This window comes from Leptosomus discolor, chromosome 6 (genome assembly GCF_034619465.1).
Source record: "Leptosomus discolor isolate bLepDis1 chromosome 6, bLepDis1.hap2, whole genome shotgun sequence".
Taxonomy (NCBI): Eukaryota; Metazoa; Chordata; class Aves; order Leptosomiformes; family Leptosomidae; genus Leptosomus; species Leptosomus discolor.
This window is the reverse complement of record NC_141396.1, coordinates 67622469-67644188: the sequence shown is the minus strand read 5'-3', so window position 1 is coordinate 67644188 and position 21720 is coordinate 67622469. Positions and strand designations below refer to the sequence as shown.

The following is a 21720-nucleotide window of genomic DNA, read 5'->3' as shown; positions in this document are numbered from 1 at the left end:
CCTGTATTATCTACACATGTGTGTGTGGGGGGGGGGGGGGGCACAGAGAAACCGCCTCTCCTCCCCCCCGTACCAGTCATGAGAACGGGGTGTACTGGAGCCCCCCATTCCAGCGACTATGAGGGAGCCCCTCTGCAAGCAGGCAGCGCCGGGTCTGCACAGGCCCCGCTCCAGCTGCGTGGGGAGAGTCCACAGGAACTGGCGCAGGGGAGCAGGCTGCTGGTCCTCGGCCTCCTCCTGGCCTGAACAGGGGTCCTGGTGGGGGGTCAGCACAGCGGGTGGCCTGGCTGTGCTGCTCTCAGACCTGCTCCTGCGGCCCTGGTCCCCCCGCAGGGCTGGAAGGAGGCCGCGTGGCGAGCGGCGGGCCTGTGAGGAGCTAGACAGCGCTGGGGCTGGAGCCGAGCTCAGCTGGCACCACGGTGCAGGCATTGTTGTTGGCGTTGGTGTTGCGGCGGGGCAGGCTGGGAGTCAGCGTGGTGACGGCACTGTCGCTGGGGCATCCGTGCTGCACCAGGATGTCAACGCACTCCTGGCTGCCGGCTCGCCGGGCGTAGGCCAGTGGGGTCAGGCCCCGCGCGTCCCGGCTCCTCACATCCACCCCGTACTGTGCAGGAGAGAAAGCAGCCGGTCAGCAGCACCCAGGCTCCGTGCGGCCCACGGGCACAGGGGAGGAGTGGCAAGAGCACCGGCAGAGGGGCTCTGCGGCACCGGACGGGCAGGGGGAGGGAGATGGGAGAGTGGGCAGGGCAGTGCCCGTGGGCACATGGGGGGACCCGTGGGAGGGGGATGGAGAAGGGGTGTCGCGAGACCTGGGACCGGGGAGGTGCTGCAGTGGGGAAGCGGCGGGATGGTGCCAAAAGCACTGTGGTGGGGGCTGCGGGGTCTGGCCTTACCCAGATGAGCAGCTGCGTGAAGACGACGTTGGCCATGGCGCAGGAGAGGTGCAGCGCTGTGCGCCCGTCCCCATCCCCATAGGTCTCATTCACTTCCTCCTTGGTGCCATGGGCCAGGAGCGTCACCACGAGGCGCAGGTCATCCTCCACCACAGCCCGCAGCAGCTGCTGCCCCAGCGGGATGTCTGACTGCGGCAGCGGGGCCAGGAAGAGCTTCTGCTCGTACTTGGCCCGGATCCAGCGCTCCTTCTCCTCCCTGCCAGATGGGACACCGTCACTGTCACGGGTGGGCCAGCCTGCCCGGGCCCCGCGCGCAAAGGGACACGCCCACCAGCGCTGCCACGCCGAACGCACCCGCTGTCGGCAGCGAGCGTTTGCACACACAGGCACGCCTTGCACAGCCCCTGTGCAGACACCTCCCCGGCTGTGCCCCCCATGCACGGCTGTCACCGGGGCTCTGTCACACCGCCCTGGACACACGTGTCTCACCGCGCCTCCCTACAGCTCCCCACGTACACTGTGCACCTACGCCCGTGCATGTACAGCAGCAGTGTCCCACGCGCGGGCCCCACACACTGCACAGGGACACCCGCGCCGCCGTGCTAGTGCCCCTGCGCACCCTCCTGCGTGCCCGTTGCGTGGCAGCACGGGGACCATCTCTGTCCTGTGCTCGTGTGTGGGCCGTGGCCAGTGGCGAGAAAAGGTTAGCTGCTGCACACGGCAGCCCAGCGCCACGGGAGGCACGTTATCGCCGCTGCCGTCTCGCCTGGTGCAAACAAAGGCTGCAGCAGCGTCCGTCCCGCCTGGGGCTGCGGGGCCGGGCAGATCGATGTGTGCCGTGCCGCCGCTATCTGCTGCCATTCTATCCATCTGCATCTGGCGGGCGGCCATCAATGCCCTGCGCAGAGCATGCTCACTCCCGCCGCCCCCTGACCCGCTCTTATCCGTTGATAAGCCGCAGAATGGGCTCTTGTTGGAATGAGTGACAGGAGAGTCGCTCCGATAGGGACAGACAAGGGCCTGAAAGGGACGCACCCTTGAGACCCGCACAACGCTGCCAAGCCATCTCTGTTAACCCCTTCTGCTGTGCAGCCAGCCAGGCTCCAGCAGTCACCGCATGGCCTCAGCCAGCCATGAAGCCCGGCTGGCCCGCCAGGATGGTGCGGGAGGGCCTCCAGTCCCAGAGAGCAGCGAGAACCCCGAACACCGGTGCACCTCCAGGACTCCCGCCCACCTCTCTGTTCGACTGGATGGCTGCTCCCAGTCTCCTGTGATGCCCTGAAGCCTCCTGGTGTGGTTGTCTGAGAAGCACCTCTGCAGTTCCCCATCATCTCCCTTACCGACTGCTCTCGGGGGTGGGCTTGGGGTAGCCTTCCACTGCTCCTTCCCAGACAGCGTTGGCCAGGGCGTTGCCGATGGCTGTCATGACCATGAGAAGCTCGCTAGGCCAGTCATCCAGGTCCAAGGAGCGCACACGGGACAGGTGGGTGCCCAGGTTGCGGTGGATCCCGGAACACTCAATGCACATGAGGGAGCCCAGGTTTAGACTGGCCCAGTCTGGATCTGAGGGCAGCAAGATCAGTGGGGGAGAGTTAACACCAGCATGGACTCACCAGCTTGTCTCCTATGATCCAGGGGACCCCTATTTGCAGGCACCCGCCCACCAGATCCCATCCAAGCCCAGTACTCCATCAGCACAGAAAGGCAAGGACTCCAGGCTGGTCAGTAAGGGGTCATGGACCAGCATGGCAGGTGGGGTCAGTCCCCCGTCCCTGAAGAACGGGTCCACTGCGGGAAAGGATGAGACAGCCCCACAGAGTGGGTGTCCCTGGGGTAAGAGAGGAGGTGACTGGGGTGGAGTCCCCCTCCCCACCGTGGGTGAGCATCCCCACCTCACAGCACAGCATTTCTTACTTGGTGCATCGCAGTCCACACAGAAGCTGTTCCCACGCGCGGTGCGGACGGCCTGCATGGCCTGGGCATCGCCCTGGCTGCCCAGCCGAGCCTGAAACAAAACGCACGGGAACCCCGTTTACTCAAGGCCAACTGCCCTGCCACGTGTCCTCTCATTAGCACAGGATCACAGAATGTCAGGCGTTGGAAGGGACCTCGAAAGATCACCTAGTCCAACCCCCCCTGCCAGAGCAGGACCACCTGGAGCAGGTCACACAGGAACGCATCCAGGTGGATTTTGAATGTCTCCAGAGAAGGAGACTCCACCACCTCTCTGGGCAGCCTGTTGCAGTGCTCTGTCACCCTCACAGAAAAAGTTTTTCCTTATGTTCACGTGGAACCTCCCATGCTCCAGCTTGCACCCACTGTCCCTTGTCCTGTCATTGGCCATCACCGAGAAGAGCCCGGCTCCATCCTCCTGACACTCGCCCTTTACGTATTTATAAACATTGACGAGGTCACCTCTCAGTCTCCTCTTCTCCAAGCTCAAGAGCCCCAGCTCCCTCAGCCTTTCATCATGAGGGAGATGTTCCACCCCCTCAATCATCTTTGTGGCTCTGTGCTGGACTCTTTCCAGCAGTTCCCTGTCCTGCTGCAGGAAGGGTGTCCAGCGGGGGGCTCAGAGAACTGGGTCCGGAGAGAACATCGATCTGCAGCCAGGTGCGTGCCGGAGGAGCAGGGGGTGGTGGGCCAGGAGGGGCACACTGTCCAAGGAGGGAGCGGACAGCACAGGATCCAGCCCTGGTGGGACTCAGAGAGCTCTGCGGGGCTGGAGCCAGGACAGGGAGCTCAGAGAAGTGACATGAGACCCGGGCGGGGAGCAGCACAGTCCCCGGGACAGGATACTGACTGACTGGGAGCAGAGGGATCAGAAGGGGATCCAGCCTGAACAGAGAGGGAAGCCCGGGACAGGGACACATGCAGCAAAGCAGATGCCAGAGAGGAGGGAACAAAGCAGAACTCAGCTGAGGCCTCTTACCTTATTTTTGCTGCTCTCACAGCCCTGCAGGCTGGCCAGGATCTGGCTCTCGATGGCCTGGACCCAAAGCTCTCGCTCCTCTGACGTTGAGGCCTCAAAGAGCCACGTCTGGCCCGTCAGGGACACGATAATGAACTCAAAGGGCTCATCTGGTTCTGCAAAAGAAAAGTGTGCCGTGACATGGGTCAGGGAAGGAGGGGGTCTGCTGGTCTCGCAGGGCCTGAGCACACAGACAGATCCCTGCGGGCCACTGCTGTGCTGGCACACGGGCGGGATCGATGGCAGCAGGGGTCCCCAGAAGGGTGGGACAGGGAGGCGCAGGCAGAGAGCGCCTGCAGGGAGGAACCAGAGCTTGTGCCAGCCCGTCCCTCCTGCTGCTCACACGGCTCCCTGTGTGCCAGCTCCACTAGCATGGGCTTGCCCTTCCTTCCACACACGAACGTCAGCAGCCTCGCTCTCCCACCACCCTGGATGGATGGGAAACCCAGGAGGCTGTGGCACTGGACTCCTGTAAGCTGCTTGCACCCTGCTCTCCATGCCCTCTATATCCCACCCTTGGACAAAGCTGCTGATCTCTCGAGCAGTGAAATCAGCTCCTTCGCAGAGCTGGTGCCCCCGAACAGCCCCATTGCCCCCCAAGGGCCCACAGAAGCTCAGTGCCTGCCGATGAGTGGCTTTAGAGGGACAGGGCCCCACACACTGAATTAGGAGATGCCAGGAGGGCCCTGGCGGTGGGCTCAGAGGCAGCTCTTCGCAGTCCTGTGCATCAAGAAGGGGCACCATCACCAGCTGAGGGGCGCAGCAGGACAGGGATGCCGCCCGGGAAGCCCGCAGTGCTCGGGCGCCCCATGGACCCACACAACAGGGCACAGCCGCTGCTCTCCTATAGAGAAGAATTAAGTCACAAAGAGCCAGGCAGGAGCCATGGAGAGGCACGACTGATGCCAGCTCTTGGTGCCCTGCCGGGCAGGGGGCCTCTAGCTCCCAAACCTGGGAAGCCGGTGGCCACCGGTGTCCCTAGAAGCCGGCCAAGCAGAGCTGCTCCCGTGAGGCAGCAGGGATGCATGCAGGGCTGGGTGACTTGCCCCTCAGGCGCCTCAGCTGCTCCTCTGCACAGCACCGGCTTCTGCACCCCACAAGCAACCCCAGAAGTTACAGCTCCAGTATTAAGGCACCTCTCTGGCTGTGAGACATGTGGGGACAAATTCCTGACTTTCCATCTGCAGGGAAGATACTTTTGTGGAGCCTGAAGGGTTGCTCTGGCTGCCAGGCACTTAGAGGCTGGGTACAAATGGAAGGGTTGGCATCCCTACAAGCGCAGGCTGCCTGGTGGGTTCCCAGGGAGGGTATCAGAGCACAGGCACCTCTGCACTGGGTGGCAGAGCCAGCAGCAGAGACACGGGGGACAATGAAAACACGCGAAAGCACCTCAGGCCTCCTGGGCCCCAGAACGTGGCCCCAAAACAACCAAGCGCCTGCTGAACACCAAGCCCTGAAACGCAGTCTCCGCTCTGGCTACTGCTCTGATCGCCACAGTGCCCTCCCAGTTAGGGCTGGGCTCTGCCCTGCCAGCCCGTGCCATCGGCTGCTCCGAGTGGGCGCACGGGCCTCAGATTTACGTGGGGTGCCCTGCCTCAGCTTGGCACCCAAGCACCGGCATTTACCTTTTATTGCCAACTTCAGTAGTTAGTGCAGTAAATGACTTAACTAAGCGGGGCCTGAATGGAATGACTAATAAACGTTATGTCACAGCACACGCTTCAGCTCATAGCAAAATGATTTGTAATTACCTAATTAGCGTTATGCAAATAACACCCTCATCTCCATAATGTGCCTTCCCAGCTCTCTATTAAAAGCAGGGAGTCAACTGCACAGCTCCAGAGACAGCAAGGAGGCTGAGGGGCCCAGCCTGGTCCGCAGCAAGGCAGAGCTGTGCTGGCCTCCAGCCTGGCAGGGTCTGTGCCTGCCGGGGCAGACGCAGGGAGGCGAGTGGAGGGGGTCTGGACGGGGTCCTCTCCTCTGCCCGACTGCCCCTGCAAGCTGCGGCCGGAGGAGTCTCTCACTGCGGAGGGAAGCAGCAGGAGGGCAATGACTGAGAAACCTGCTGCCCCCGCAGCACCCCAGCAGAGCTAACGAATGGGTGCAGAGGCCACCGGCCGGGTCCCACCGAGGGATGGCCAACCTCCGCTGCCGCCGGGCCGCCTGGCACCCGCTGAGCAAGGCTGAGTCCACAAACGCTCTCAGCAAACGGGTGCAGCCACGGGAGGTCTCCTTGAGGAAAGACAGCTCTGATGGGGGTGGCGGGAGAGAACAGCCCTTCCTCTCTTGCAAGTGCTCTTCCCAGGCTCTCGCTTCCTTCGCAGGCACCACCACCTGCATTAACAAGTATGGGCACAGCACCCAACTCTCTCTTTTCTCCCCATCACGCACAGCTGCTTACCCCAGAACAACCTGAGGGTAAAATGCCGCTCCTGCTACTGTGCCATGGTGGAAAGTGTCGTGCTACTCACGCAGCAGGCCCAGGATCTTTCACTTCATGGGGGTTAAAAGTGCAAGTGACATCTGGTTGGAAAGATGCCTGCCCTTTGCCACTGCTGAGAGCACTCCATGGCGTGTCCTGCACAGATCCCAGCAGCAGCCATGGGGGCTTGGAGATCATCAGTGCTGATGAAGTGGACCGGTGCAGGAACGCAAGGCTTGGTCTCCACACCAGGAGACCCTCGGGAGGATCAAATGACTCCAGGATGAAGGGGCTCTCCAGGTGAAGTGCCAACTGCCTTGCCTTTCCCAGATAGGAAGGGGAGGCTGGTTCTCTCGTTTCACCCTAGAATCAGCTTGGGACTTTTCCTCTGGGGAAAGATGTCTGCAGCTGCCTTTCTCCTGCTGGGAATCAGAAACTCTGGGGCATCAGGAGGAGGACAAGTCTGCAGGGTGCTGGCAGTCAGTCATGCTGCTGGATTTTTCCCCTCTCTGTGATGCACTTGCCTGACCAGGACATCAAGCTTGCCCAGCACTTTGCCCTTTCCTCCAGCTCTCAGCCACAGGAGAGACCCCATGGTCCCTGCTCTGGGGAGCTCCCTACAGGCAATATGCCTCCTACCCTAGGGATGCGTGCCGTGGAGGCTCCAAGGACACCAAATCCATCTCAAAAACAAGATTCTCAGAAGACATACAGCTGGTAACTTCTGAATACTGTGAGAAGAAACAACCAGACAACAGCCAGGCTAACAGCTGCTGCCCCCCTGGCTAGCCAGCACCATCCTCTTTGTGAGCACTGCCATACCCCAGCCATGGGCAGGGAGCACCCAGCAGCCAGGCGACAGAGGAACCCAGTACCACAGCACTCGGCTGGATCGGCCCAGCCCTGCTCAGCTCCAGCCCACTCATGAGCGAGCACCTGCCCCGACCTCTTCCACTGTCCCAACCTGTGACTGGCATCTGCAGTCCAGGGACTCGAGCACTCCAGCTGTGAGAGACAGCTCCTTCTGCCTCTGCAGGAGGCCACAAGAGAGCAGGGACCAGGCCCCTGACGGCTGCCCAGGGTGAGGCATGAATGGCCAGGAAGGAAAGAGCGGCAGTTCTTCCCGGGGGCAGGGACTGCCCAGGTGCTCGAGGGAGCGTTTGCAGCTCCCAGACCTCGGATCGGGCCACGCTGTTGGAGCAGCGACCAACAAAGCCAATACCAAGGCAGACCGATGTATCAGAACAGGCCCTGTTCTCCTTAAATCTCTGCCACCCTCGGTCTGAGCCACCTGTGGCTGCTGTCAGTGTGTTGCAGAGCCCAGGCCAGACGCTTGGACCTGGGAAATACTGGGGGCCCTTCAAGTGCTCCCTGATGCTGAGCTGCTTCTGCTGCCACTGAAACTGCAGCAAGCAGCTCGACACGGTCCCAGGAGGCAGGGAGGATTCCTGCCACTCGCATGACTCCATCATCCCTGTTCCTTTCCCTCCCTCGCTCAGTACCTCCCCACCAAACATGCAGGCAGGATCCCCAGCCCAAGCCCTCCTGCGCGTCCCAGCAGAGCCGAGATGGCCAAGGCCGGCCCTGCAGCGCCTGCCTGCCCCGAGCTCCCAGGCAGGGCTCGCTGCTGCTCGCCTGCGGCACAGCCCCTGCCTCAGGTGCTGCGCTGGGGTGGGGGCACCGTGTGTTTCCCAGTCCTCCCAGTCCTTAGGACGCTCGCAGAGGAGGGGCAGGTGGCAGGTGGCTCCTGCTGGGCTGCCCACACACGACCGTGGGCAAACAGTGGGATTTCTGGGGCTCCAACCCCACTTGGAGGGGCTTTCCCACTGCCGCAGCTCAGGGCCATCCTGGAGCCCTGGGGCTGCCCAGTCCCAGCCCTGGCAGCGGGCCCCATCAGACCAAGGCCCCAGCACCTTCTTCGCAGGCTGCAGGACCCTCCGTTCCCCTTCCTCCTTTGTGCCTCGTGGATTCCAGCTTCACTCCGAACAAAGGGCCTGTTGCTCTCACCAGAGCCCGGGAAGAGCTAACAAAGGACGACAGCTTTTCTTCCACTCCAAGGCTTCTTTCGCAAGCAAAATCACCACCTCTCTTTCCCTGCAGCAACACTGGACAGCACTGCAGGGCCAGACCCCTTTGGAGGCTCGAGCATGGCATGGCCATGGCAGGAGAGCGGGGAGCAGCGGGATCACACCCTTAGATTCACACTCGGGGTTTGTCAGAGCTGGGAAAGGAATCTAGGACTCAGAGCAGCTTCGAATAGTGCACAGACCCAGCTTCTCAGACGGGCTGGGACAAGTTCCTGAGCTCCCTGGGGAGTGTGTATGAGTTGAATCAGACTCAAGTCATAGCTTTAGGGAAAGTATGGGGCTTTCTCAGATTTTTCTGGGAGGAGGCACAGATTTTTCATGTGGCAGGGGCATTTCTGGCCAGATGAAAGGGTAGCACAAAGCAGATGGCACAGGCAGAAGGATCTGGACTACTTCTGCTGAGGCAGAGCTGGCAGAATGGCTTTCCCTGCACAGGAAGGGAAGGTACAGGCTCCTTCCTGGTGGCCTGGGTGGCCAGAAGAGCCCCAGAGCTCACCAGCTCAGACTCGATAGGGCTAAGGTCCCAGAAGGGGCCACTTCTACAGGAGTGGGGAGCCCTTTCCAGCCACGTCGGGGTAGAAGGGCTATCCCAGGGCCAAAAGGCAGAGCCCATCTCCCTGGTCCTGCAGCTGCCTGCAGGCACGCTGGTGGGAGTCCATTATGCCAGCTCCATTAGAATTAGTGGGCAGTGGAAATGAACGCGCTTGTCTCTCTCTCTCTTGATGATTTTTTGATGATGTTTTAAAGACTGAGCTCTGTGAAGAGTCGCTGAGCAGAGTTCGGTGCGAGCCGGCTCTGCTAATGGGCATTAACCCCATGACCCAGCTCCAACGCTGCCCAGCAATGAGTGCTCCAAATGAGAGCAAAATTAGCGAGGGCACCGCACAGCGGCCTGGACGGGCCGGGGCCGTGTGGCACTCAGACCCGACCAGGCACTGTGTCACCAAGCTGAGTGGGCTCAAGGACCTCTGCAGGAACTGCAGCAAGGTGATCAGCCCTCATGGAGCTACCCTTCGCCAGGCTGCTGTGCCGGAGAGCGGGGAAGCCAGCAGCCCCTGCTGCCAACAAGCCAGCCTTGGGAGGAAACAGTTCCTCAGGGCCAGCAGATGAGCAGCACAGGGCTGGGAACAAACGGGAACGGAGACACTCTGTATGCACTGAAAGGAACCCGCACAAAGTGAAAGGAAGAGGATGAGGGAAGAGCCCCAGCAAGAAGTCATGGTAGGACAGAGCTCTGCTGCCCAAAGGTGCCCTGAAGCTGAGACGCCCAGCAGACCGGTGAGTCTGTCACTGTCATCTGTGGAAGCAGCAGGGGATGTTGGTGACGAGAAGCAGCACGGCGAGGAAGGGAAGCAGCGGCGTCCTGGGAGTGTTGCCCTTACAGCTCGTGGCAAGGCCCTTCTCTGCTCCCAGTGGGAGGAAGCAGAGCTTTGAGCAAAGCGGTACCTCGGGGTGGCTAACACCACCTTGGGGTCAGCACACGGCTGGGCGCAGGGATCCAGCCCAGGCCAGCCCAGAGACCCCACTGCTGGGACCTCCTTCCCCATGGACACCCTGCGTCTCCCTGGGGTGTGGCATGAACCCTCAGGCCAGTGTGCCTCCCCGCGGAACTGCAGTGGGACAGGCTGGGCACATCCCTCACACGTACCCAAGGTGCCCCCCCCTGCCCAGACTGGGACAGCACCCTTGGAGCACAAGCAGCAATATGGGGTGGGCTGTCCCCTATCCCTCAAGCACCAGGACACGAAGCAGCTCTGTGGGGAGGACACAGAAGATGGAGCAATGCCCCTCTAGTCATGGCGGGACACATGGCACCATGCTCCTCAGCCAGTGCGGCAGGATTATGCCTCTCCCAGCACTCAGGACACAGGGCTGCAGCTCCCTCCCGTTGGACAGAGCCCTCCCACGCTGGCCCACGAGACACAGGGCAGCACTTCCCACCCCAGCGGGCTGGACAGGGGGGAGCTCAGCACAGGGGATGGGCAGGAGCACTTCCACGCCAGCACACCAGGCACGGGGAGCCCTCCATGCCAGCCGGCTCCCCAGCGGGCTCCTTCCCTGAGCAGACGGGACGCAGCCCCTGCCCTGCACACAGGACGGTGCGCGGCACCTGCCCCTGCACCCCAGCAGGTCCGGGGAGAAGGAGTAGGATCCCACTCAACAGCAGCAAAACGAGAAGCAGAGCTCACACTGAGCCATGCCCTGCTCTTGAAGCAGAAGTCCCCTCTTTCACCTCCACTCTCCCCCGGCTCCCAGTTGTACCCTGTCTCTCCCTTCGCACTGCCCTTCTCCTGCTCCCATCCTTTTTCCCACTTTGAGCTGGTGTAGCAGAGGTAGCTCTGGATGCCTGGTGAGTGGGTGGTCACACAGGGAGGAAGCGGGGGGACGCTTCCAGCGTGTGGGGCGCATGGCAGGGAACCAAGGGCTGGCCCTGCCTCTGGTGCAGGGAGACCCTGACCCACAGCTCTGCTCTCTTGCTGCCAAGTCCGTGAAGAGTGTCCAGGAGCAGGGCAGCCAGCAGGCCCCCCAGCCTCAGGATGCTTGTTTGCAAGCTGCCACTGTACCACATCATTATGAGGTGTTTGGGATATCAACAAATTAGCAGGCGTCTGGGAAGAGAAGGATGCAGCACCATTCGTAAATGTCAGCTCGCTGCCTCCTCATTTTGCAGATCATTAAACCCAATATTCCTAACCTGTATTAGTGCAACGGGGACAGGCCCCCTCCACAGCGACAAGCCGCCAGGAGAGCCGCAGCAAGAACATTGCTATGGAGACCCCACAGCGCCTTCTGTCCCAGTGCCCCCAGACCCTGGAGCCCCCCAGGCCAAGCTGGCACATTCCCACCGCCCCGCGCTGCCGGCCCTGCCCGCGGGGGCACGCTGGGCCGGGGAGGGCTCTGCACAGCCACGCCAGCAGAGACGGGCAGACTCAGCTGCACAACGCAGGGCATGCTGCGGGGTTCCAAACGTGTGTGTGTGTGCACCACGTGCGGGGAAGGACAGCAAAGGCAGTTGAGCTGTTGTGTCGGGAAGAGAAGGTGCTCCCGAGGGACGCCGCAGGGTACACTGCGATGTGCAGAGGGGGTCACCGCAAGGGACCGAGAGTGTCATTTCTGTGTATGGGGGGGTGTGCGGATGCGATACGGGGTGCAGAGTGTGCACACAGCGCAGCGGGGCTGGGAGGTGGCAGAAGGGCCAAGCAGGGAGCGTGCACGCACTGGGGGCGGGGGGGTCCCGCTGTGGGCACAGGAGGGAGGGCAGGGACAGCACGGGCTGCACGGTGCATGTGGAGGCTTGCTGCAAGAGGCACCGGTGGGGTTACGGGTGTGCACAAGAGGGTCTCTCGAAGGGGCAAGATGGAGCTGTGCAAGGTCCCCCCAGGAAGCACAGAACAAGGACAGTGTGGAGCTGAGGGGGAGGGGGATCAGCCGTGGCGTGGTGATGCCCAGGCACCGTCTGCTTTCCTCCTGCCAGGCTGGAGCAGGGAGCTCGCCCGGTCTGTAATGAGCAGGAGTGACTTGTTAGCACTGAATTAAGAGGCTTGGCGGAAGGGAGCGCACGGGTGACACAAGCGGCGTGGGGCAGGCGGGAGCTGAGCAATAGCAGCTGGAATCCCCAGCAATCTGGTAAACGCAGCTCAGCCTCGCACTCCCAGTTCGTCGAGATCGGCCTCCGACAGCCCCTGACAGTTGGTATTAATCACGCACATCGCCCCAACACAACTCTTTACTGGCCATCAATTTCCCGTGGGTTTTAAAACTAAAAAACAAAGACAAAACCGCGTCGTTTGGCCGCCACTGAGAAGCACATTAAGGGGCTGTCAGCTTCTCGCCATGCACCCTGCATCACTCTTTAAGCACATGAGAAGTTCATTATCCCCGGAGCTCTGGCAGCCATGGGGATGCTGGCGTAGGGAGCGTCGCGAAGGTGCTCCTGCCGTCAGATGTGGCTGGTGGCTCCCTGGGGCTCTCCCGCCTGCCCGAAACAGGAGCCAGAGGTCCTGGGCACAGAGGCAGCTCGGTGGCAGTGGGGGCTCCGGGCTTGCCTGGGGCAGGATGGGGCACTCCTGGCTGCAGCACTTTGCTGGGCAGACCTTCCTGATGGTCTCTGCAGGCTGACGCCGCAGCCCCACCACGGTGACGAGCTCTTCCCGGGGCTGCTGCGACGTCCCCTGACAGCCTGACACCACGGCTGCCAGCCCGTGGGTGCTCCCTGACAGCTGAGCCGCACTCTCCGGTTTGGTGACATCCCCGGCAGCCCAATACCACGCTTGCCATAGTTTGCTGATGCTCCCTAGCAACCTGACACTGCGCTCTCTTTAACATGCGACCATGTAAAAAAGCAACAGCTCGTTTGATTTATGATACTTCAGAACAACTAAGATTCAATTGCTCCGCACGTCCCTGGCTCTGATTACCTCCTAAATGAGATAAACTGATGGCAATTTATCCCCAGACCTCACCAACTTTCCCAGGATGCTAACCTGAGACTTGCGCCCTGTGCAGGCAGGCATCGGGCTGGGTGCAGTTGAAGGCAGCCTGGCCGCAGCCCAAGCCCTCTGCTCCTCCGCACTCCCCTGCTGCTGCTTGTGCCCGCGACGGACGCTGCGACGGAGGGCTGAGCCTGACACCGTGCCGGCCCAGCGCAACTGCTGAGGTTGCCTGGCAGGAGGCTTTGCAGGGTCCCAGCAGCCGTGCTCCCCATACCGGCAGGAGCTCATGGAGAGCACAGCTGGTTGCTGGGCTGTCCCCCATGCTCCTCCTGAGATGGTACACCCTCCACAGTGGGATGAGCACCACAAGCGACGGCAGCTCTACCACAGAGCACGGCAGCCCTGTTGACTATGCAAAAGCAAAACTCTCAGATTATCCTGCTGTGAAAAAAAACAGCTGTAACTGTTCAAAAGCGGCTAGAAGAGATTCAAGGAAGAATGAAACATACTTACGGACACCAGTCTGTGACTAAATCATCAGTCATGCCTGTGATGTGGGGTAACGTTTAGCCCCAGGTTTACAGCTGGAACCAATCGCTGACCATTAAGACATCAGGATGGGACCTCTCATAGAGGCTCCTTATCTCTTATTTCCGTTTCTAATGCAGGCTGCCATGCAGGACAGTGACCCGTGTGTGACTCCAGTCTAGCGCTCTCCTTGAGTGTCTAGAGAGCAGACAACCCAAGCGTCAGTCCCAGGGTCACTCCTCCGCATCTGCCCTGGGCTGCCTGGTCCTGGGGATGAGCTGCCGTGGCGCCCCGAGCTGCTCGGGAGCAGTCCTAGCGCTGGGGGCAAGAGAGAGACAAACCGAGTCACCCAGGGAGGGTACTGCAGGCAGGGAGACCCAGAGCCCACCAGACGTACGGCAGGCAGGGGACCGTCCACCTGAAAAGGAGCACGTGATTCAGCTCCGCAATTCGTACTGAGCACAGGGATGCACAAGGACCCTTTCCAGACAGAGACGCCCCCCTCTCCCCAAAATGCGGCGTACAGCTGTTTGCTGCCGCAGCATCGGACTGGCTGCAGCGTGACCCAGCTGCGAACCTCTCGGCGCGTGCTGCCTCCGCACAGCGGCCGTGGCCGGCTCCCGCAGCCTGGCTGCCCTAGGAGGTGCTGATGCAGGGTGACCCGGAGGGTGACAGAACCCACTCAGCCTTTGGAAGCCCAACCTTGCAATCGCATCAGTTTTCTGATACAGCAGATTACATAAAAAATAAATACAAGATAACTTCTTGAAAAGCTAAACAAAAAGCCAGAAAACCCACCGTACAATACCCCATGTGGAAGACGCTGCATGGGACCACTCTGACCCAGTGAGCCTGGGAGCAGCAGGATCTTGTCATCTCTGCCTGACAACAACACTGAGCCCGTGGACACTGCACCCATCTACCAGCTGCAGAAGGGCACAGGGACTTGGACAGACTGGATTGAAGGTGGAGACACAGAGGTTGGACTGCTCATGTGATTGCCGATCACCGGTGCCCCCTCTGCTCCTCCTCACACGGTGTCCCACTGCTCCCTCCCTGCCACCGCACTGGAGCAGGCCAAGAGCCCGCTGCCACGCGTCCCAGCCGCGGCAGTACTGTGGTCGCTGGGGAGGCGTTTTTCCCACTCCCAGTTCTGGTGCCAGAGGCTTCTGGCAGCGGAAGGAGCAACTGTGTGCAAGGTCTGTGCAGTGACAAATGGAGTTTAGTAACTGACACTTCACTGGCAAATGAAGTTCCGTGTTGATAAATGCGAAGTAATGCACATTGTAGGAAAAAATGACATTACTCCAACACCTGACGGGGCTCTTTAACTGTATCAACCAAGACAGGGCCTGGATATCATTGCAGATAGCACAAGACCTCTGCCCAGCACACCACCATGGTCAAGGACCAGGGCAGGGAATAACACAACATCCCGATGCCCTTGTACACATCACATGGCGCCACGTCATCACCATGTGCAGCCTCGGTCATTCCACTGCCCAAGGATACCGCCAAACAGGGAAGGACAGCAAGACCGAGCACGCGCCTGAAAAAAACTCCGTATGAAATGACAGAAAAACTGGGATGGCTGAAAGATTCATGGACTGAGCATCCAAGGAGGAGGGTGACCATCATCTGGCCTGCCCACCTGGATGTAGCAGGCGGGGCGTTCTGCCAGAGGCCGGATCACATGGGTCTGTGGAAAAGTAACTGACTTAATGTTAAGACTTTGAGCAGTGGTTAGTCCACATTACTGCTTCATACAAGTGTTCCCATATTTAATTACCTTTTCCACTAAGAAATTGTGTTCAATTTTGTGTAACTTGAGATCCCAGCCTCTGCACCTTCTCACGCCCCTGCCAGCTACGCTGAACAGCCTTGCAGGACCAGACTTCTTTCTCTGCAAGTACTGAAAACATCAGTCCTTCCTGAGTACCTTAATGCCCACACCACAAATACATCCATCACACCCACGTCAGTTTTTGGGACTTTCTCTTACAACTCTCTCCAGTATTTCCACACTCTCTTGGAGTATTATTTACAGGACAGGACCCAGTACTTTAGCCTGCACTTTCTTAGTCTCACGTGTAGGTGCAAAGTCATTCTAATCGTTGGTATCCCACTTTTCAGACATGTAAAGAATACATGTCTCTCTTTTCGCCAAAGCACTGGACTGAGAACTGCAAACCTAGGGCTGATGTGGGGAAGGGCAGTAACGTGTCTGAGGAGCCAGCATGGACCCCTAGCTAAGAACACATCAGCTGTTCAACAGAAGGTAAATACAGATAATACTCCTTGCTTTCCGTGAGACATCCAGTGTATGTTTTAGACTCAAATGATGCTCAAGATGCCCGAATTAACCACCGCACAGGGGAAGTCTCGCCTAAACTCAGTGGTTTTCAGATGAAGGTAACTGTGACAGAACGGACTGAACGACAGACCTGCCGAACTCCTATGCAGACCATCACCACAACGCTTCTGCGAGAGAACTCAGGAAGGGTTGTTCTGCCATGGGGAACCTGGGCTGCTGGTCTACAGGCTGACCTGTGACTTGGAGCAAGATGCCAGCATTATTAGGTACAGGATAAGAAATGGACAGGCTAAAGCTTTCTGGTTTGTTTTACAGTAGCCATTAGTTTCAAACACTTGTACTTAACCCCTCTCTCCCTGCCTTTAGCCATCTGAATCAAATCTTTATTTTGGTTTACTACAGAAGCTTATTGAGTGCTGTGGGACAGGATGACCTATGATAAAGTCAAATCTTTAGGACTGAGAACCACTTTTTCCACAGAGGCTAACGACAGATGCAGGCTTTGGAGAACGTGGTTGCTAAGCTAACCTCTACCTGGAAAAATGCGGACGGCTTTTCACAGCAAAATGCACTTCTCTATGCCTTGCAGGCTCCCCACCAAGCTTTAGGTCCCTCTTCATAAACCACAAAGACACCAAAATTTCTCAAGAGAAAAACCATCAGTACTTTTAGCATAGCAAAGCAGTGTACATGTCTTCAACTGGTTTCCTGAAGCAGATAAACTGTTCCAAAAGACCCTCAGCTTGAGGCAGATGGCCAGCATAGGTCTTTTAAATGATTAAAGTTTCGCAAATTTACAAGCCAACAGAAATAGGCTCTTTCTTGTGGTAGAAAGTGTCTGCACACCTTAAGCATAGTTAAGTACGCCTTAACTACGTGGTGTGCTCTCAGCTCTGCTAATAGTTAGTAGTTATTACTACTAATAGTACATGCAGCCAAGGGCGGATCAAGAGGGACTGGTTGCTCCCTCCTGCCTAAGCACAAGCTGGCTGGGACGAGGAGCGCTCCAAGCCCCAGGACCTGATGAGCCCTGCAGGACTCCTGGGTGCCTAGTGCTCTGAGCTCGCAGAGCCGCCCCCCAGGCAGAAGACCTTTCCTACCTTCTGCTGCTGCGCTGGGGCCATCAGGCCGAGTCGTCCCTGTGCTCTTTTTCCTGCGGTGCTTCTTCCTGTTCGCATGCGGTGACGGAGGCGGCTCCAGCTTCGGGCTGGCAGCACTGGAAATGTTCGGGCTGGAGCTGAGAGAATCGGCAGTACCATTAGCTGGGAACAGAGATAAAGAAAGTGATGTGAGACAGTGAGTGTGCTCTTTCTAGAGACAACCAAATGTCCTGGAGGCAGCCCCAGTGCTCTGCCTGGCTCAAAATGCACAGCCCCACAAGACGAGACAGCACCCATGCTCAGCCCCATCGCACGGGGCAGCTCTGACTCCCGGTCCAGCTCAGGGCTGGCAGGCTCCTTGGGCAGGGGCAGGCTGGGCATGCTCTGCACCAGGATTCATCCGGGACGATCGCACAAGAGGCAGCGCTGGCGTCTACGCAGCTGGGACAAGCACAGTGTCATCGCTGGGGGCAGCCTGACACACCAACCCCTCAGCACATGTCCCCGTGCGGACTGCTCACTGCAGTGTCCTCATCGCAGGGCGATGTGTGCGTTTTGGGAAGGGACAGTTCCAGGAGGTGCTCTTGCCCCGCCGAGGTGCAGACCCAGGCCCTGGGATCTGCAGTGCCGCTGTGGAAGCATCGATCCCCCACGGCACCGCTCTGCCAGACGAGGTGACTGGGGTTGCCACACTTAGGAACCTAAGCATGATGGTCTCAATAGGCTTCCGATACGGAGCTGAAGAAGCTGCATCCCCAGCAGCAACGCACCAAATTTATCCTCAATCATACTGTTCCTTACAATTAATAGCAGAATTAGAAACAATCAGGGAGCTGCCTAATTACTGTCAATTAGAGCGCGCTAATCAAGCTCCGATCACACACACACACGCTGCCGCTGCACTCACCATTAAATGTCAAATTTCATTAGAGACCAGCAACAAAATCAAAAGCCTGACATTCAATTTCAGCAGCACACACAGCGCAGGCTTCCAATCAGCATAAAAATGCAGACTCCGGGGAAGGCAACGAGGCGCAGGAGCCCTCGCTGCACTGTTAACCCTCTCCGAAATGCACTCCTGCCTCTCCAGTGTCCACCCACCCACAGGGCACATATGGCAGCTCCGCTCCCAGCCCGCTCCTGTCCTGGGCAGCTTGCCGTCCCCTTCGCAACAACCCAGTGTCTCCCATCAAGTCCTCACCTCCCATTTCCCTGTTTCGTGGCACCTGAAATTAAGAAAGCAATCTCAGTGTCTAAGAAGGGCAGCACCCTCCAGCCATGGGGACTGCCTGTGACTTGGCAAGCCATTCTCCCACTCCAGCCTGGCCTCTGCTCGCCTGTTTCAGCCTGGTTCAGTCAGACAGGCTCACTGGGGCTTGGTCTGTCTCTGTGTGGCAAGACAAATGACCAACAGTGGGATGAAGAGGGCTACAGGCAGCGGCCAGGAGCTGCCCCATGCAGAGGTCCAGTGTGCAGCTGGTGTCCCCCTTGCAAGGCTGGGAGAGGACATGGCATCAGAGCTCTTCCATCTCTGGTTTCTTCTGCATTTGGCATGTACTAGTCGGGTGTTTCTGCTGCTATTTATCCACAGGGCAGTAGTTCACCCCTGACAATTAAGAGAGATAAATCTAATAAAATCAGCTTCATAGCTTACTGATACTGTTCAACAGGACTACGCTCAGAGCAGGTGTGAGGCACCTTCATCTCCCAGCCTGGGCGTCACAGGGGACCTGAACTTTCTTGTCTGAGGCTACACATGGTGCCTCCAGCCTACCTCTGCTGCCCACCTGCTCACCAGGACGCCTCTCCAGGCCAAACCATGCACGGCCAGATCCTGCCCCCCTCCAGGCTCAGCAGGAGGGTTCGTGCCTTTCTGCAGCTCCCACCAACACGCCTGCAGGCTGTGGTGAGCCTGACACACTCCACTCTGTGGAGCAGAGATCGCCCACGTCCCTGCTCTTCTTACCACCCAGCAGCTAAGGCCGCAGAGCTGGGGGCTTCCAGGGCCCACCAGGGGATGGGAATGGGACTGCAGTGGGGCAGGGGCAGAACGTGAAACACGCTTGCTCTACGAGCAAGACCAGGTATTGCTTGCTCTCCATCTTTTCCCAGCAGGACAGAAGTGAGCTCCTCTGACACCCCCAAGGACTTACGGGTCCCCATCTCACCACGGGAACCCTTCCACAGGCACACATGGGGCCTCCTGGTTCCTCCCTCCAAACCAGCTGGGCTTATGGGCAGCCCCTGGGTCCCCACGGGTGGGCTGCAGAGGTCCTCCCATAAAGGACAAAGAAAATGTGCGGGAGCATGTTTACACGACCTGTACAGCCCGTCCCACCCCTCTTCCATGGGCTCTCTAGTCACACCTGGAAGGGGCAGCCTGTCCCCGGGGCAGCCTGCACCCTCTGCACGTGCCTGCAAGTCTGCTCTCGGTAGAGGAACATTCCTCACCCTGTCTCGCCATTTAGAGCTGGAAGCACAGCGGAGGACTCAGGCCTGGGCTGCACAGACACAGCAGCACAGCCGGGGTTCAGGCGCAGGTGCAAGGCACGCCTGCTTCGGCTTCGCTCGGCCCTGCGGCGGAGGGGCAGACACGCTGTGCAGCTCGGCACGCCACGCCATGCGAGAAGCACCGCCTGCCCCTCCAAAGTCCCCCCTCCCTTGTGACGCCAAGCACCCACTTCTGCTGGCTGTGCCGGTGGGAAGCCCCGAGAGCCGCCGGCCTGGCGTGCGCACAGCCCAGGGCTGCTCCAGCTGACAAGGGCAGGAGCCCGGGGAGCTGCTCGCCGCCTCCCTGGGGCCAGGGCTTTGCTCCGGGGGCTCTGCCTGCCCCAGCCCTTCCTCGACAGCCCCGAGTGGTTCTGCGGACCGGAGACAGATGCTGGGACACACGAAATCACCACCTTCCCCACCAGCACAGCAGCGACGGCAGCACAAGCTGTGAGCTGGGTGACGGCCTCCGAGGTTTCACGAGGCCCCAGGGACACCCAGGCTGGTCACCCCTTGTACGCTGCGGGTCCTTCAGCACAGCTGGCCCAGTGACGTGTCTGTGGACCGCTCACACCGGGCAGGGCAAGGCAGGACCAACCCACAGGGCTCGGGGTCCGGCACAGCGCAGCAGGACCTGAGAGCGGACGAGCAGCCATCGGCGCTCGTGACAAACAATTAGCACTGAGCCGACATCTCATCCCTCCGCATCACGGGGAGAAGCGGCAGCATCGCGGCTCCGTTCGCGTCAGTCTCCAGGTTACTCTGCGCGACGGAGGCAGATTGCTCCGGGTGGCCGCAAGGGCAGCGGGCTCCTCCCGCACGGGGAGCAGAGGCCGCTCGCTCTCTCTCCCGTGACACTCAGGCCAGAGCTGGGGCAGGCAAAACGCGCAGCGCGGCCACGCCAGGCTCCTGGGCTCGCAGCGGGGCTGCCGGGAGGAGGACGAGACCGACCACGACGCTCCAGGGGCTGGAGGCCATCCAGGCAGACAGCTGCTGTCTGGCAGCGCTGGGCCACGACATTCACCCAGGCAAAGGCCACGCGCATGCGGCCGCAGCGCTGTCCGTCTGCCCGGGGCCACGCAGACCCCGCTGCCCACGCGCTGGGGCACGCTCGGCCGTGGGCACGGGGGGCTCCTGCTGCCTGCGGGCGGCTCCCCTGGGCAGGGCGAGGTGCCGTCCACGGTGGAGGCGCCCCTCTCCCGCTGCGGGGGGATGGCCCCGCAGCACCCCAGCGGACGCGGCCGTGCCCAAAGTGGCGCACAGAGCTGTGGTCCCCCCTCGCACAGGCCGCTCCGCTGCGCCCCATGTCCGAGGCGAGGGGAGGGGGGGCTGCCGGCACATTAATGCTCAGAGCTGCGCCCTTCCGCTCCCGTCGCCTGCGCTGCCCCATCAGCAGTAACAGTCTGATTAATTCGCTTCCAGCAGGGAGCTGATGGGGCCAATGATGGAGCCGCTGCATCAGGCGCGCTGAAATTGATAGTTTTTCACAGTTACAAATGAGGAGCCTCCTCAGCTGCAAATGGCGCCCGCACAGTCGGACTCCGGTAATGATCATAAAGAGGCTCTCTTTAAACTGCGAAAGCCCCTGGGACCGAGCGGGGGGGCGGCTGCCGCGCTAATGAGAACTACAAGGGGCGAGCAGGCATGGAAATGGCTCCTCCACTCTTGATGTGCATTTAACTGCTTTTTTAGTGCGGCGGCAGAGCCAGGAACGAAGGAGTGATGAATGCAGCACAAAAGCATTTATTTTCCAATTCGGCAAAGTGGCTACGTTGGGAAATGTATGAATTATTTTAATTCACTCAACTGTCCTGAAACATCACAGAGAGCGAGTGAGCGTGGGGGGAGGGGGCGGGCCACGCACAGTGTGTGCTCCAGAGACAGGAATTACTCCTATTCGTTCAACTGCCCCAAAATCTGGGAGCTGAGGGTGCCGATGAGGAGCAGAGATGGGGGAAAGCAATGGTGGTCCCTCGCAGGGTGAGCCGAGAGTGGGGCAGGTGGAGGAGAGAGGTCAGAGCAGTCCTGCTGTGGAGCAGCATCCCTGGGCTGGTGGGAGACTGCTTTACTGTGCCTGGCAGGAGAGCTTCTCTCCCAGATTTGGACACCGCCAGCTGACCCTCACGAAGGTGGAGAGTCCCAACAAGGCCCCAAAGGCTGTGTCGGACACCTGTGAGCAAACTCTGGGCTCACAGCCACAGGGCAGAGCTCAGGACCACCCCAGCACCAAAATAAGCCTCCCCACCTGCTGCAGCTGAGGGGAGCAGAGTCAGAAGTGCTACTTACAGGGGTTGGGGCAGCTGCCAGGGATAGCCACAGCCTCATTCCACTGGTCTGCGCTGGAGACGGAGTAGGAGCGCTGGTGCATGCCGTCTGGCTTTGAGCTGAAGCCCACCAGGTTGATGCCACTGATGGAGCGCTCTGAGTGCAGGGAGGTACTGCTGGTCGAGTGGGGAGCACCTGCAAGAGAGACACAAATTTG

The 21720-nt window shown here is 59.8% G+C and overlaps 1 protein-coding gene across 1 annotated transcript in view; it reads right to left on the bottom strand.

Annotated features, from left to right (window-relative positions):
• Positions 1-376: 376 nt before the first annotated feature.
• Positions 377-21720, bottom strand: part of AGAP3 (ArfGAP with GTPase domain, ankyrin repeat and PH domain 3) — a 139785-nt gene continuing 118441 nt past the window's right edge. The window contains exons 12-18 of the mRNA XM_086467231.1: positions 21525-21698; positions 16749-16910; positions 3826-3980; positions 2808-2898; positions 2234-2456; positions 894-1149; positions 377-604 (exon numbers count right to left, since the gene is read on the bottom strand). Of these exons, the coding sequence (XP_086323357.1) occupies positions 377-604; positions 894-1149; positions 2234-2456; positions 2808-2898; positions 3826-3980; positions 16749-16910; positions 21525-21698 (1289 nt within the window). The remainder of the gene's footprint in view (positions 605-893; positions 1150-2233; positions 2457-2807; positions 2899-3825; positions 3981-16748; positions 16911-21524; positions 21699-21720) is intronic.